The 16,912-nt window shown below is 36.8% G+C and overlaps 1 protein-coding gene and 1 long non-coding RNA gene across 3 annotated transcripts; both read right to left on the reverse strand.

Annotated features, from left to right (window-relative positions):
- Positions 1-733: 733 nt before the first annotated feature.
- On the reverse strand, positions 734-6,979 carry noxo1b (NADPH oxidase organizer 1b). Its single transcript, XM_084135646.1, has 8 exons — positions 6,865-6,979; positions 6,687-6,767; positions 6,116-6,188; positions 5,375-5,558; positions 4,966-5,174; positions 4,753-4,875; positions 4,548-4,665; positions 734-1,681 (listed from the first exon to the last, which is right to left on the reverse strand). The coding sequence occupies exons 1-8, from the start codon at positions 6,928-6,930 to the stop codon at positions 1,093-1,095; spliced, it is 1,443 nt and encodes a 480-aa protein (XP_083991772.1). The 5' UTR covers positions 6,931-6,979; the 3' UTR covers positions 734-1,092.
- Positions 6,980-14,020: 7,041 nt separating this feature from the next.
- On the reverse strand, positions 14,021-16,510 carry LOC311096525. 2 transcript variants are annotated; one of them, XR_014609050.1, is made up of 5 exons: positions 16,121-16,510; positions 15,419-15,735; positions 15,257-15,318; positions 15,077-15,173; positions 14,021-14,859 (listed from the first exon to the last, which is right to left on the reverse strand). It is a non-coding gene; the product is annotated as an uncharacterized lncRNA (long non-coding RNA). The 2 variants fall into 2 exon arrangements; XR_014609051.1 differs by having other exon boundaries at positions 15,077-15,177; positions 16,121-16,284.
- Positions 16,511-16,912: the final 402 nt, after the last annotated feature.

Below are 16,912 nucleotides of genomic sequence, written 5' to 3' on the forward strand. Positions count from 1 at the left end.
AATTGACAGAAGAATTTGACTTTGTCACCACAAGTGTCCTCAAACACGTACACATCTCTAGAATATAGTAATAATCAACAAACAAGCAATAAAAGGTGACCAACTGTTACTGCGCATGTCTGTTTTCATGCAAGGAAATGCAGCTTCCTATAAAGAAATCTTCGGCACTCCTTATGTTAATGTTTAAAGTTTATTACCAACTTGCTGACTTGTCTAGCTTACCGTCATAATTACACAGGGGAATTTTCAGAAAGACAAACTGAACACTGATAGTGATATAATTAGACTTGCAGTATGAAGCCAGGGAACAGTATGATGACAACTAGATGTTTAACGTACATGCCCCTAGGTTAATGTGAATGGGTGCTCCCTAAATGAAATTAATGTGCACAGGTGATTCGTGTGAAGCTCATTGTTTAAGGAATGTTTGAGTGCTGTTCGGGAAAGTGCTATGGGAGTCTTTAGGCTGCATTTACACTGCAAGTCTTAATCCTCAGAGCCGATTTTTTGACACATCTTTTCTACACTAAGAACATGAAACTTTCTACACTACAGTTTCTGCGGCAATCAGTGTTTTATGATCTGGAAATGATTCATATCTTTAGTGCTTGCTTCTGTATTGTGTTTTACAGTGTTCTATATACTATTATGTATATAATGCTTTATTTGTGCATGCAAATATGTCTTTATATATTAAAATACCACATTCAATTAAACATCCCATGACATCAGAATCATTAAAATGCAGTCAAAACATTTATTGAAACATATGTATACAAGCAAAGGTCCAAATAAAAAACTTTTTCCAGTATGGAATACTATTAACTTCAAGACAATATAACAGTCTGAATATAAGTTTAGTAAAAAAAAAAAAAGATTTTTTTTTTAAAAAACTAAATATGTACACTATAACTACCATAACGTGTTATGTATAATACAAATGATTTATTTGAGATATAACTAATCTAGCCCCAAAAATGATTACAAGGAGATTATAATGAACCCAGATTAATATTGTTGTTTTATCTTAAGACTCAAAGATGACCAAAAATAGGTAGAAAGTCTCTCCACCCATACGCTCTCTCACTCATTTCAAGCTCTACCTCCATCGTTCATGATTTCTCTTTCAGGAGCAAGGCGTGCAGAGGTTGCCAGAGCAACTTTACGGGTGTAGGTCGTGCAGCGGCGTAGGATCTCCTGAGTTTGTGGTCGGGGTGGTATCCTTGGAGCTCCGACTCCTTTCATAGGGTGGCCAGTGTCTGAGCTGATGGGGCTGGATTGCCCACTGGACATACCACTATCAATACTGTCTGGCTCTTTATCCTGCTGTCTCAGGCCCTCTTCCCACTCTGAGCTGGACATGCTTGGGCTCATGGAGGTGGTGTCCGAGGAACTGAAGCTGAAGTCGGTTCCATCATCGCTGAAGCTGCCAGACTCCTCGTGCTGTCCCGGATCGCTGTTCTGGCTCTGGAGCTCTGACAGCATTTCCAGAGAGCTGGAGCTGAGGAAACTATCCATTCTGTTTCGTGAGCGAACCTGAGGCTCCAGTTTTAAAGAGTTGTTGACGGACACGTTGATAGCAGAGCTGTGAAGTTTCCTCTGAAGAGTCTGAAGGCCAAAGCTGAGGCTGCTGTAGCTCTTCAGGTACATGGAGGGCACATAGCCTGCCTTTCTGTTATATCTGCACAGGGAATACAAGCTTAAGGTTAAGTTTTGTATGGGACAGACACATCATGTACATTTAGAAATAATAATTTATGCATTTAGAGATCTATCCATCCATCCATCCATCCATCCATCCATCCACTACTGGTCAAAACTCAACACACTGGACTAATTTCTATAGGATCATGTGAGAATGAAGAAATGGCATGTAGTTTTGCCATCAATGAAATAAATTACATTTAAAAAATATATTAAAGGTCCCATGACATGGATTATTTTATTATTTTATAATGTTTCCTGGGGTGCCCTTATAATGTTAGTATGTTTTCAAGATAATTTTTTTAAATAATTTAGAAATAAAAGGCATTTTTCCTAGCCTGATTTGAACACTCTGTTTGAAGGGGCGTGTCTGTGTGAGACTTTAGTGTAAACGCTGCTGTGATTGGCTGACATGCTTGCATATGAAATAGCTAGCATTACATGTGGAACTCTCTCGAATACTTTTACTAGGGGTGCACCGAAATTTCGGCCGCCGAAAATTTTCGGCCGAAATAAAAAAAACAGCCGAAAACGTAAACCGAAAATGAATGTCACCCGCCCCTCCCATCCGTGCGCAAGCGCTTAGGTTTCACTCACGGTCGAGCTGTTATCACGCGTCTGCCTATCAAAGATTAAGCATGTCAAAGGGCTGTCACTTATTGCACAATTGATCGGAGCAACCAACACAAGTTTGGAAAATGAAAATAGGGAATCGATTTTAACGGCCTTCTCTCTGAGCGCGTCCAGCTCGTCACTATACATCACACAGCAACTGCAGGTTCTGACACACACACACACACACACACACACACACACACACACACACACACACACACACACACACACACACACACACACACACACACACACACACACACACACACACACACACACACACACACACACACACACACACACACACACACACACACACACACACACACACACACACACACACACACACACACACACACACACAATTTCTGCATAATATAGTGCATAATGTAGCCTAGCCTTCAGTAATGTTTTTCATTGATGTTATGGCAGTCCACATTGCTGACTTGTGCGCGTCTCAAGCGCCCTCTTTACGTTCGTCCTAATGCCTGTTTAGTTGTCCGTGGATTTGCCTATATTTGGCGTTGAAAACGGATCAATGCCAAATATAGGCAATTTACTAACGATTCAATGAACACTTAGCCTATGTCTCAAAAATCGAAGAGGATTTTTTTTTTCACAAAAGTGACAGCCCTATACGAAAGGACACCAAAGTTGCAATATGTAACATTTGTTCTGCAAAAATCTCCAAAATTGTGGATTTTTTTTTTTTGCACAACTTTTAAAAAAAACTATTTTATTTGATGGAACATAAAACTTGAAGAATAATATTATTTGGTATTATTATTTATATTTATTGTTAAAAATATTTTATGTTTTGTTATGTAACTGTTAATAAAAGTTTGATTATTATATTGTGATTTTTCATTTCAGATCCATTAAATTCAAGCAATATATATATAAGTTTTTAAAAGAAGCCATTTTCGGCTTCAGTTTCGGTTTTCGGCCAAGTGCATCCTAAATTTTCGGTTTCGGTTTCGGCCCAGAATTTTCATTTCGGTGCATCACTAACTTTTACTATTACAGCTATTATACGTTTTTACTATTACAGCTATCGAGATTAACGAATCGTGAGAAGTTTTTTAAGTATTTAGATCTATTCCAATCACATAAAAGGTTGCAGTAATGAGCATTGAGCAGATGACAGCCTGCTGATCGCGTGAATGAAGATCTTATCATTGCAGCAGTTTCTGCACTCTCACTAATGATTTCAACAATACAAACATGAGGCAAGTACAGTAAGGGCTTTGTTGTGCAGCATAACAGTGTCATTGATTTCATAACGAGTTTTGGCAAGTGTCCAGATAAACTCGCGCTGTGTGATTGACAGCTTGGGCGACTGGAAAGGGATTGTTCTTTGAACGCTTTCTGTATATATTTTAATCACAGTTTAAATAAGATTATTTTCATCCTACCAAGAGAAACGATGTGAAGTTGATATTTTAGTCACTGGCTTGATTTACTGATGCATAAACAGCATTGAACAATTTTGAGAGAAAGATTATCTGTCTGAACTTGAACAATTACACATCAGAAGTTCACATAACCCACTGGTTCTTCAGAGGCTCGGATGAAGGAACTAAAAAAATACTTTTGTGTTCATTTGTACATCCAAACACTGAGCAACTGCCATGCTTCGCTCGTTTGCAAGCCATGGAAAAACCAATATCGCAGCTCATTTTCTCATGGGTGGGCCAAATTCTCTTTGCAGGCAAAGAAGAGAAAGGGGAGGTGACCTTTCCCCTTATGACGACATAAAGGGAAGATTCTAGATTCGCCCGTCTGAGCTTTCATTTTCTCAAAAATACCCAGGGCTTGGTTTACACGTATCAAAATGTCTAGCCACTGGGCGACCATAGGCAGGCTAGGGGAACTCATATTAATGTTAAAAAACCTCATAAAGTGAAATTTTCATGTCATGGGGCCTTTAAAAGAGAAAACCATTTTCAAATGATATTAATATTTATGTATTTATAACTGTATTTTTTTAAATAATGGCTGACTGACTATATTATGCTTATTGCAAGGTTACTTGCCAAATAAATTGATAAATGGATATGAAATATAGATTTAAGTTTGCATAAGATGTCAGAAGAAACAAAAGACATGCTATGTAGGAAATAGGTTGCTAGGGTAAGTCAATCATAAGGTTTAGCAGCCATCTGTCTTAAAATAATTCAGAAAATTCTCTGAATGTCAGTGCAATTGGAGTAAACAACTTGAATTACCTAACAAGCCACCAGCCATTATCAGACCTCTGTAACACCTCCACAACAGCGCCGATGCTGAGAGAGAGCTCGTCCTCTTTTTTAGATGTGTAACTTCTTGTTGCGCAGTACAGAGACACTAGGGGAATGGAAAAAAATTTCAGTTAGCAAGGTTATCTTTGGAGATTCAATACGACAGAGCGCTTATGTAACAGCTGTATCTTACTTTCAAAAGTAGGCGAGTCAAACTCCTCTTCGTCCTCTTCTTCTTCCTCCTCATCACACAATTCCAGGTAAGGAGCAGGAAACCAAGCTAGTCGTTTATCCTCATTCTCGACAAGCCACCAACCTGATCACACCACATAAAAAAATATTAACAAGCTGTAAAGAATCTGCACTATGAACTTAAGTTCACTTATTTAAGGAAGAAGAGACATACCTGCTTTGTCTTTGATGAGCACATCCAGTCTTTCATCCACAGCTACTTTAAAGGGCTTGTTCTTTGTATCTTTAGTCTCATACGGAGCCACACATCGATATGTCTTGGACATAAAAGGCTGGGTCACATTGCCATTGCTCAGACGTTTATTTGCCAAGTCAGGTCCTCTGTTGACAGTGGGGATGCTGTTTGATTGCAGAATCATCACACTTGTAGGGAGAAAAGAACAGCTTTAACAGACATTTACTGCACAAACACATTCCAGCAGGTTGGCACGGATATTAAAGTCTGCAGACCAAAACAGATCAAATCAGAAATATGAAGTGAGCTATAGCCTACTGTCTACATATTCTTGGAATGCTGTAGTTACCTACTTATTTGCCGCAGGGCAATAATCTACATGGCCTACCTGTTTTGGGTATATTCTGGCAGAAGCTCCTGCTCATTTGGCAGGAAAAACTGAATGACTTCTGTGGAATGTGAAACCGATGTGTCACACTGCAAAAGGGTGGAACAGTAGCTCTCCAGATTCCTCAGACGAGACACTGACTTAGCCAGAGCTTTCAACTGAAATGATGGCATTATGCACTGAGCTGTAAACAACAGAAATCTCAATGAACAACAAAACAATTACACTGTGGATAAAAGAGTTGTCTTTAACAGGGCCCTCTAGGGGGTTAATGGGAGTACTGCAGACATGCAGACAAAGTTCAGCTGTTTCCCTCCAACATGAAATATTATAATTATAATAATGATGAATAGTTGTTTGAAAGGCTTTGCAATGTGATCATCAATATGTAAAGTATGTAAATGCAGGAATTTGTTACTATTTTATGCATGATATTATATGTCAGGCTTAAACAATGGGTTACAAAAAAAAAATGGGTTACACTTTATTTTAAGGTGTCCTTGTTACAGTGTAATTATATATTTAAGTACTGAGTAATATTAAGCAACTACACTATACGGTTAGGGTAGGATTAGGATTTGGTTGAGGGTTAGTTGCTTGTAATTATGAATAATTTACTGTTATTACTATGGTAAGTATATGTAACAAGGACACTGTAAAATAAAGTGTTACCAAAAATTGTACATTTAGATGTTTCAACATTAGTTACATTTAATCACCTAAAAAAACTGTTAATCATACCTCCAAATCTGGGTAGCACTCTATCCTCTTTCCGAGATTGGTTTTCCACCGGAAACTTCTTTTTTAATTGCCTCTGGTGGAAAGAAATGTAAATAAATAACGAATTTTTCACGTCTAGTAACAGGGTTGCCAACTCTCACGCATCTGGCGTGACAGTCACGCATTCAGCCTCAATCTCACGCTCTCACGCTTAACAAAGAAATCTCACGCTAAATTAGACATTCTTCTGTGCTGTATTTTTTTTTCACTCATGTGCACTAAATTTCAGAATTACTATAAACAATTCAGGCTCTTAACTACTGGATAGACCACTAGTTATGGCGCAAATTAGTTAAAATCTCCCGGAATCTAGAGTGAGCAGTGCACGCATGCGAGACAGAGACTGTGCTCCAAACCGATAGCGCGCGCACGCACGCCAGAGAGGGAAAGTCTTACCCCAAAGTCTTGGGGTAGGGGGGGTAAGACCAAAGTCTTACCACACCCCGTTGGAGAAGTCTCACTCCGAGCTAAACTGAAAAGTTGGCAACCCTGTAGTAACGATCTGAGCTAAGTAGATGACTGTTAAACGTACATGGAGCGTTTTGAAGTCTCGGAGGGATCGGTACACTATCACCTCACTCTGGTCTGACCATAGCACAGATGTCATGTATTTCTGTAACAAATCAACAAACAAACAATTATAATCATACGCTACATTCAACAGCGTTGTCAGTATTTAAAGTTATCCTACGAATACATCATATTCTTACTTTGTCCTTGTCCTTTTTCATTACTCCGATAAGACGGACATCGACAGGAAAGCGAAGGTCACACATAGCTGACTCTTGTTTCTGATGAACGAGATCACAAGATATCTCTCCTTCCTTGTTCTCTTTCAGCATCACCATCATCATCATTTATAGCCAGCCGAAAGCCATGGGCGTGTTGTTTATCTCACGTGATCAAAGAAAATTGAGTGAGTGAACAGTGAAAGAGAAATCTGATAAGCAAAAAAAAAAAAAAAAAGGCGGCTATTCTGATAAGCGGCTGCGGGCACGTGCGAAATTGAGTGAGAGAGAATGGGAGAAGTAGGCTAATGACACATTAATCTGTCAGTAGCCTAATGTAACGTCAGTGTTGTCTTCAAACCAATGTGGGAAAATTTCTGACATAATTTTGACAATGATAAAACGTCATTGTTGTCTGTGCTACAAGAAAACAAGCAACACTAGCTGATCTATCTATCTATCTATCTATCTATCTATCTATCTATCTATCTATCTATCTATCTATCTATCTCTAGGCTATAGATTTTTCACTAGGTTAAACCATAGATAGACTGTAAACAAAATAGGGTTAATCATAGCAATCAAGTGAAAGGGTTAGTTCACCCAAAAATGAAAATTCTGTCAGTAATTTACTCACCCTCATGTTGTTCCAACCCTGTAAGACTTTTGTTCATCTTCAGAACACAAATTAAGATATTTTTGATGAAATCTGAGAGCTGGCTCACTCCTTCAGGCTGCTAGGTAGCATTCTGCCGGCCCAGAAAAGTTAGTAAAGACATTGTTAAAATAGTCCAAGTGACTACAGTGGTTCAACCTTAAGTTTATCAAGAGACGAGAATATTTTTTGTGCGCAAAAAATAAATATAATAACGACTTTATTCAACTAACGTTATTCATTTTCTTCTGTGTGGGTCTCTGACGTTGAGTTCACGAGAGCGCCAACGACGTGTGTGCGAGAACTAAGAAGATCTCAGTCGTTGATTTAAAATATCACAAATGAATATCTTTTTGATAAAATCTGAGAGCTTTCTGTCCCTACCACTTTGACGCTTCAAAAAGTTCATAAAGAGATCATAAAACTAATCCAAAACTAATATGAATTGAGCGGCTTAGTCCAAATTTTCTGAAGAGACACGATTGCTTTATATGATTAACAGATTGAATTTAGCCTTTTATTCATAAACATTCATCAACTCTCACATCAGTTGTAAACAGAAGCCCAAGCATGTTCACTTGACTTGCGAGAACCAATGAGGTTCATTCTCATGTTACGCAGCACTTTTGAGCTTCTGTAAGAACCAATGAGGTTCATTCTCATGTTACGCAGCATGTTTGAGCTTCTGTAAGAACCAATGAGGTTTATTCTCATGTTACGCAGCACGTTTGAGCTTCCGCAAGAACCAATGAGGTTTGTTCTAGTGCGTCAAGCAGCTAAAGACCAAATTAAATCTGTTAATCATATAAAATAATCGAGTCTCTTCAGAAAATTTGGACTAAACCGCTCAATTCATATGGATTACGATCCCTTAATTAACTTTTTGAAGCGTAAAAGTGGTAGTTGCGTAGCTGTCAATGGAGGGACAGAAATCTCTCAGATTTCATCAAAAGATCTTCATTTGTGTTCGGAAGGTGAACAAAAGTCGTACGGGTTTAGAACGACATTGTCACATGTCAGTGTATGTTTGTGTTTTGATTTGTTCCTGTTTTCCTTTGTTCTTTTCCCGCCACTCCTTCCTTTCCATGGTTACTGTCATTATCAGTTCAGTTGTATCACCTGTTTAGTCAATCATCTTCATCTGTATCACCTGTGTTCTGTTAATCAGTGTAATCTGTGTTTGTATTTAAGTTCTGTCTGTTCTGTCAGTCTTCGTCTGATCTCTGTTACATTTAGTGTGTTGTTACCTGTTCTGCTGTCCTGTGTTTATTACATTAAATCTTCGTTTTGGAAAATATATCCTCATCTCCGTCTGCCTTCCTGCAACCACCCGTGACACAGACATGAGGGTGAATTGAAAGATTTTTTGGGTGAACTATCCCTTTAAGAACTATGACCAACTAGCAGTTAGTCAGGGGTAATCGGTCTTACTTTTCAGTATCAAATTAAAACCTATTTACATTTTTATGTACCTGACTTAAAACATTTATGAACAGTCTGAAAGAAAAAAATTGGATGACTAACTTAGTCTTATCGGTTTAAGGAGTACCTTTCCCGTAACGGATAATGACTTTTCATCAAAACAACCAAAGTGAGCAGTTCATTCAGGCCTGTCATCCTTTAGTAATTTTCCCATGATGACCTGGTGGTTTTGTGGGGGTGGACAGGCTAAGTGGGGCTCACAGGTGTGTCTTCAAACTGAGGGTGATGAGAGGGCAGACAGCTGGAACATTGATCTGAAGCTGCTGGCGTCACACTGGCCTTGAAGAACCGCCAAAACTCCTCTGCAGAATCAGCTCAAGGTCATCAGCAGTGAGGGTTTGTCATGCCTCATGCATGCACACATCATCACCTGGAAAAGGAGCCCAAGCGCACGTTTTGGCTGTCCGGATGAAGGCCCCAAAACACGTGCTTTTCGTGCACCACCCACTGAACCAGGGGGAACACGTGCCCCCAGACTTGATCTGGAGCCAGCTGCAGTAATGAACAATGTGATGACCACTTGGAAAATACCCTAAAGAAAGTCCCTTATAAAAGTTGCCAAAATATTTCTAAAATACGGCTTAAATAGTTTTCCAATTGCTTAATTTTTTTTTTGTCATGTTAATAATAGTATATTAAAGCATCATTTTATATATTTTTCACTACAATACATTTATTTTTCTTGCCATGTGAAATGTGAGCATGACCTGAAAGATATTTTGTTGATTTGTCAATATAATCGAGACACTTCTGCTCATAATAGTACATTTGCATTAGATTTGCAAATAGATTTGAAAGACGTTGTGACAAAGTATGCCTTTGTTTCATTAATGAGACTAAGAAAAAAAAAGAATAATCAATAGTCAATGCTTGTTTTGTTTTTTTCTGTGTTGATCAAAAATTGCCTTTAACTTGCACCAGATTATATTTTTTAGTTTTGTTTTGTAGCTTTCAGGAGGCCGAAGATATGTTGCAACACATTACTTTGATTAAAAAAAATCATATTTTCGTGATTAATATTAACATGCTTCTTTGGTAATTGATCAAGCAGACTTGCTGGAACATTATATTTTCAAGGAAACATGATCTTCAAGTGTCACATGATCCTTCAGAAATCATTCTAATATGCTGATTTGCAGCTCAAGAAACATTTCTTCTTATCACTGCTGGAAACAATGTTGTGCTTTCTTATTTTTGTGGAAACCATCATACTTTACCATTTAAAAGTATGGGGTATGTAAGATCTTTTTTTTATTTATAAAAATGAATCATTTTATTCAACAATGATGCATTAAGTTGATTCGAAGTGACTGTAAAGACATTTATAATGTTACAAAAGATTTCTACTTTCTATTTATCTGAGGTCTGCCTCAGGTCTCATTTACATGGGATGAACAAGGAAGAAACTTTGCACGTTTGTTTTTCTTATCTAAAGTACTACGTGCAAACTTTCAAGCTCCTGGGAAAAGCATTCATATCACATCCGTCCATCCTTTTATCAATCTCTCTAAATTAAAAAACGTAATGTATTGAGTGTCTGCTGATACATACAACAACTACCAGCTGCCAGTCAGTCGTATTCTGAGATTTCTTTGTAATAACAGTCTTTTGTGTGTGTGTGGGTGTATCTTTAAAGAAAGAGCAACTTGGGTGACTTTGGACAATAGCTTTTTGTGCATTTAGGTTGTACAACATGATTTTATTTATTATAAAATACTTCATTATAGTAGCTACTTAACAATGCCCTGCTTTGTGACTATGCCACGTCTCATTACATTAACACAATATCAGCATACTCTTTCAGAATCCATCTATTGAAAGCATATAAAAGAAACAAAGAAAAAGCTCTCTCCACTTATCTGTTTCGCTTTAATTCAATTTGACATCTTGATGCTGATTGGTCATAGTTTCTTTCCTCTAGAGGATCTTAAGGTTAGATAAATGTTGGCTTGTCAGCATGATTGACTATTCAGGATATTGAGCAACATTTCTTTGTGTGATTACAGTAATTGTGAACAATGCAGTGAATGCAAGTCACATCAAGGGCCCATATGCAGGTTGAAGTCATATCAGGATGCTCATTTTCAATAATTAGCATATTACAAAATGACAGTATTTAAGACACAGCTATTTGTCACGGGTATGTGGGTAGTACACACAAGCACGACTAAAGACTAAGATAAACCCAAACAGGCTGTAATAAATCCACAATATGTTCCAAATAATGATAAGCATCCACAACCAAGGCTTGACATAAACAATACCAATTTAAAAGAAGATTTTATTGGCTTGCTTGAATATGTTTTAGTCCATATGCACACCATGTGCACTATTTCAAATTTACAATCGGACCTCAGTCTCAAGTTCACCATTAGGTTGGGTCTTCAAAAAACAGGTTATAAACATGGAGTCAATTTCTTGGTTATGACAAAAGCTCTTCCTGTAAGGAGAAATATTATTTATTCTTTTTCCTGTTTGAGCACAATAAAGTTTACTTACTCACCCCTTCCAGCACCACTTCTTTTTATCTCCTTGCCAAAGCATTCACCTGTTTATTATACAACAGTCATAAATATATCTATTTAATTATGCTTTTGTGGAGTTTATTGATTTTGTTTGCGTATGCTTTGACAGTGTTGTAATGTGGGATTATTGCTGCAGATTGCAGTCATATTTACTTACAACAGATGGTTTACTGTACATATTTATTCATTCGCAGGCAGTTCTCAATGTTTTATGAGTCATGGGCTTTCTTCTTTGACAAGTTTGATGCTTAACTGATCAAGGTCATGTCAAGAGCCAAAATAATAACAATAGCAATATAACTAATTTCCCAGAATAGTTTACTCTGTTACTTTCATCTAAATATTGGGGCTATTTGTTCTGTCAAAATTTCCATCCTATAAAGCAGAGGAATTTTATGGAATTGAAATTATGATCTTTGTCTTGCTTTTATAGAAATTAATTTCATGGCGCACAACACTTTTGGCTGTGATATCCATAAACAACATGGCCTTAATTTCCTTATTGCTTATATGGTTAACATGTAAAAAAAAAAAAAAGTACACAAAATTTCAGTAAGCTAATTCATTAATTGTCATCTTTCTGCATGAAGATGCAGCAAAAATAATAATATAGCTGGAACGCTGTATTGACCAATGAGAATCAAGGACTGGACTCATTTTAAAAACATCATTGTTGTGCTGTTTTAATACAGAGTTAAAGCCTGAACACATCAAGAACAGAATTAGATCTCATAGAATTAGAATGATTATTTAAACGGTACGGTTATCGTTCATGGTGTGATCGGCCCTTAACAGTTCATTTACAGTGCAATAGTGTACGAAGTGTAACGTACAATTGTAACCTTAGAGCTATTTCTACCTGATTCTACCTGATGTTGGTATGAATTGATGTATTTAGTTTGTTTCAGTGATGTTAAATAATAGGCCTATATACTTGTTGAATAAAACAAAACAAAATTTCAGTAACTAATGCAAATTCTTGTGTAAGCAAACTAGTAGAATTACTGTAAGGTCCAATCATGCCATAATATTGACCAAAGTAGAGCTCTAAGCAAGGGTCAGGGTTTGACCAATAAAGCTGATATGGCAATGGTTAGTCAAGTTTAATTTCTGGGTATTCTGAATCTGAATGCCTCAGCTGAACAGCTATTTTAATCCTTTTATGACTAATTATAGAAGGTAGACGTGTAGCTGTCGATCATATTTATGTCCCTTTGCTTTCCTGGTACATAACAGTTACAGGAACAATAAGTGAAACTAGTTTCAATGAAAGCGTAGTTGTGTTACCGCATGCTCTCCTCCCTAACCCCTCCCAAACAGCTATTTTAAGAGGACAAATGGCTTTAGTGTTATATATCCCAGTTATCATTCTCAGATTTGATGCTGACAACAATCACTTGGGAGACAACTGTCAGAAGACTTCACTAAAAGTTACAAAGTTGAGGTTTAAATGACACCAATTAATATTCAGTAATATTCTTGATTTAACTGCACTGACACTTTCGAATGAGACCAGAATTTTAGCTGAATATAGCTGGATAATGACACAAATTTGCAACATTGACACTGAACACTGAACTGACTTGAGTTGAATAATGACACTGTTGCCTTCTGTAGTGCTGCTGATATCTAAACTGAACTAGCTTCATAATTGATGAAATTTGCAACATTGATTAACCCGAACTGAAACAACACTGAACTAAATTGAGCTGAATAATGTATATATTGTCTTGTGTAGAAATTACCTTTGTTTTCATAATTGATACATTTTTACATTAACACTGTTATTTCCTGTTTATTGTGAAGCTGCTTTAAAGGAGAACTCCGGTCAATTTTAACATTGAGCTCATTTTTTGGTAAATTTGGAGTGCTGTCAGTACAGAGAACAACGACAAAAATCGGTGTTGCCTACACCATGTTATCCTCTTTTTAAAATTTGCACCCTGTTGACTTCAATGGGGCAAGTTTTAAACCTGCTTTTAGCCTCTTAACATCCTTGATGTGTCATTACAAGTGCACAGCCAATGTGAGTGATTCCTTCAGAGTGAACACGGGTGAATCTGACTGCAGTAGATGTGAAAGATATGAATAAAAATGAAGTTAATTCAGCCAGCGCACATACCTGTATTTCTTTCCTGTTTTCGGTCGAAGTCCACAGTAGTCGATTGTCGAGTTCATGCGCGTGATCATACACTGTTAGACTTTTCAAGGGTTTTTTACAGTAACTTACTGGCAACAGTGTTGCCAGTAAGTTACTGTAATTAAGATTTACAGTACATTTCCGTTTTCAGTTTTACAGTATGGTACTGTAATTGTGTAATACAGTGCATTACTGTAAAAACGAAGCTAATCAGTACACTACTGTAATTATTTTTTATTTGTACTAAATTAGATTTCATAATTTTTATATATAATTAATTTTATTTTTATCCTACATAAATACTACTAACATACAAACCAATTAGACAAAGTTATTACAAAATACCATATTTTTATTTAAAACATTTCATATATATCACAAAATATACAGTCTGCCAATGCTGGAAATGATGTGTGGAATTTTTACACATTAATGGGTGAGTTTAGGGACAACGTTTTTTGTGTTAATTTTAACTCATTCATTGTGTTAATGATTTTAACAAAGTAAATATGTCAGAAAGGTTAGCAGAAAGATGTGTAGACGTGTTAAATTAACACATTATGTGCTGTCCACTGCACACATTGTTAAAAACATACATAAAATCATAAACAAAACGTTAGCATTTGACAAAATGAATGTAGAGTCACTGGTTGTTTAGCTTATACAAGTATTATAATGAAATATCAACCATTACATTCATAAAACTGCAGAATATAAATACATTTTTAAGCAGTCAAAAAGGAAATGTCCAACACAGGACAAAACACAGTTCTTTTCACAATACATGACACATAACCCCACCTTCAAAATAATTTCACTTATTTACAAAAATGTGTTGGATTCGTGTACACTGGTGGCCAAAAGAAGTATTTAAGTGTCTTAATGTTTTTGAAGTCTATTTGATTCTCAAGAAACATTTCTTATTATTATCAATGTCTGACTGTCTACCCCTCAGTCTACTTCTACTTCTACGAGTAAAAATCATCATCAAAATAATCTTTAAAAAGTCAACACAATGTTTTTGTCCACCTTTGCGAATACATGAACTTCTCCAAAGATTGGTTCCTGTTCAGAACTTGACTGACAACATCAGAATGTTCCCTGATCTGTGTGCGTGTCCACAAACACAAATGTACTCAGTCCTTCAGAGGAGAGCCTGGTTCCAACACTATATACTGTAAGAGAGAGAGAGAGAGAGAGAGAGAGAGAGAGAGAGAGAGAGAGAAATAAATATTAGTGTCAAAATATTTTTAACCTCCTTTTTTTTACATTTTTATTATTATGTCTACAATAACTTAAGAATATATATTTGTAAACAGCTTTGGCAATAGCATATTCAAACATTTCAACTGAACTAAATTAAATGATTCCAGATTAAATTTTAATACTTACAAATCCTAAATTCTGTCCAAAAATGCTGAGATCCATAGAGAGAAAGACTGACATCGATGATTTAGCCCATTTCAGCTCATCTGCAGTGAAGGGGTCCCTGTCTGAGACAAATATACATTAAGACACATGCAAGAAATCACTGAGTGATGACCGTTCTCCTTCCTACAGTAGATAACCCACCTGTGCACTGATATTAGGACCTTCCTGTTCAGGTGGGACTGCAATGGTAGAGAGTCTTCTGCCTAATAAAATATCAAAATAATGCAAAAATATAAACTTAAGTTGTTTAGAATGCTAGATTTGGTATGAATGAATTAGTGAGAGTTTTAGTGCAGTGCTTACCTGGATACATTTAATCTGGTGAGACTGAACATAGAAAATGGTCCATCTTCTGATTGGTTCATTTGCTGTGCAATAAATATAAAGTTAGACATGATGCAAAGGTCACTTATTTGATATAAAGTTAGCCAGTTTTATAGAGATTTTATACGATATTGTATGCTACCTAGTCTGCACCAGTGGCTCCAAAGCACTTATCACATATTGCTAATCATTTCAGCAAACTTATGTCAAAATATATCACAAATGGCCTAACGTTAACTTATCTCCGGAATCTTGCTAGAAGTCACTGGCGCGAATTGGCGCTTTATTGCAGTTGCCTTTAAACACATACAAAAATGGAAGTAAATATTAAATTCCATAAAATAAGAATAAAAACTATAATATGTTATAGTTTGCAAACTAATGCTAAAACTAGAAAGGTGGCAGCTAGCCAAATAAAAATTAACGTTAGCTAACATACAATGTTATTTTCTCATCAGTAGGCCAACATTATCTACAACCAAAACAGAATTTCACATAGTTAATTTATTGTTAATGTAAACTAAGCGTTGCTTGTTGGCGTATTTTAACTCGACAACAAAGTGTGTACAATGAAACGTTAGCGCAGTTTACTGTGGTAAAGTTCGTTACCGCCATGTTGACGAGTATAACTGGTTAAACTGGGCACATTCCTGTCAACACACACAGAATGTTTTTTTTTACCTTGCTTGCTGGTCTCTCTCGGTGAAGTGAATTCCGTCTATTCCCCGGGCCAGAGACACGAACGGCGCGGTCCAGCAAAAGACAGTCCCAGTGATATTACACTGGATGCTCCGGCGAGACACGACAAATCCCAGACAGTGTATAGTGATGCGCCTTTATATTTCGGACGTACGGACGGTAACGTTACTCCGAGTCCAAGCGCTCGCGCTATCTCTGGCAAGGGACAAACAGGTTTACATTTTGCATTAATGGTCCGGCCCGGTCGCTTCAATGTGTCCAATATCCTCTGACTGTTATAGCGTTGTAGACACGTGGTGTAAGGCAAAAATTAGGAAATAAAAAGCAAGATGGAATGGTGCCTGCCAGAGAGGCCGTTACGTCAAATACAGTAGTATACAGCAAATTTAAAAAATACAGTAAGTCTCTGTATGTGGTGTTAGACAAATACAGTAGTATACAGCAAATTTAAAAAATACAGTAAGTCTCTGTATGTGGTGTTAGACGTCACAGAAAATTCCCATGATGCAATGGGAAACACAGTTATTTACTGTAAAGAGAAATAGCAGTATAATACTGGGGGATTTAAAGTAAATAACTGTAGAAATTACAGAAAAGTCTAACAGTGTAGGTAACTAAACCTATGCGCGTGAACTCGACAGTGAGATATTTCTGACTGCAATGTTATTTTCACTTTCAAGGCCCAGAAAGGTAGTAAAGACATATTGATATAGTCCATGTGGCTCCAGTGGTTCAACCTTCATTTTATGAATACTTTTTCACAAAACACAAACA

Source organism: Abramis brama, assembly GCF_963993115.1.
Source record: "Abramis brama genome assembly, chromosome: 14".
NCBI classification, from domain to species: Eukaryota; Metazoa; Chordata; class Actinopteri; order Cypriniformes; family Leuciscidae; genus Abramis; species Abramis brama.

Bases quoted from the DNA above. Each gene is read 5' to 3' on its own strand.
- noxo1b (XM_084135646.1), bottom strand. From the start codon at position 6,930: ATGTGTGACCTTCGCTTTCCTGTCGATGTCCGTCTTATCGGAGTAATG. The intron at 5,175-5,374 runs GTAGGCCATGTA...TCTCCCTACAAG, and splicing joins CCAGAATATACCCAAAACAG to TGTGATGATTCTGCAATCAA. The intron at 1,682-4,547 runs GTAATTCAAGTT...TTCCCTGTGCAG, and splicing joins AATGGCTGGTGGCTTGTTAG to ATATAACAGAAAGGCAGGCT.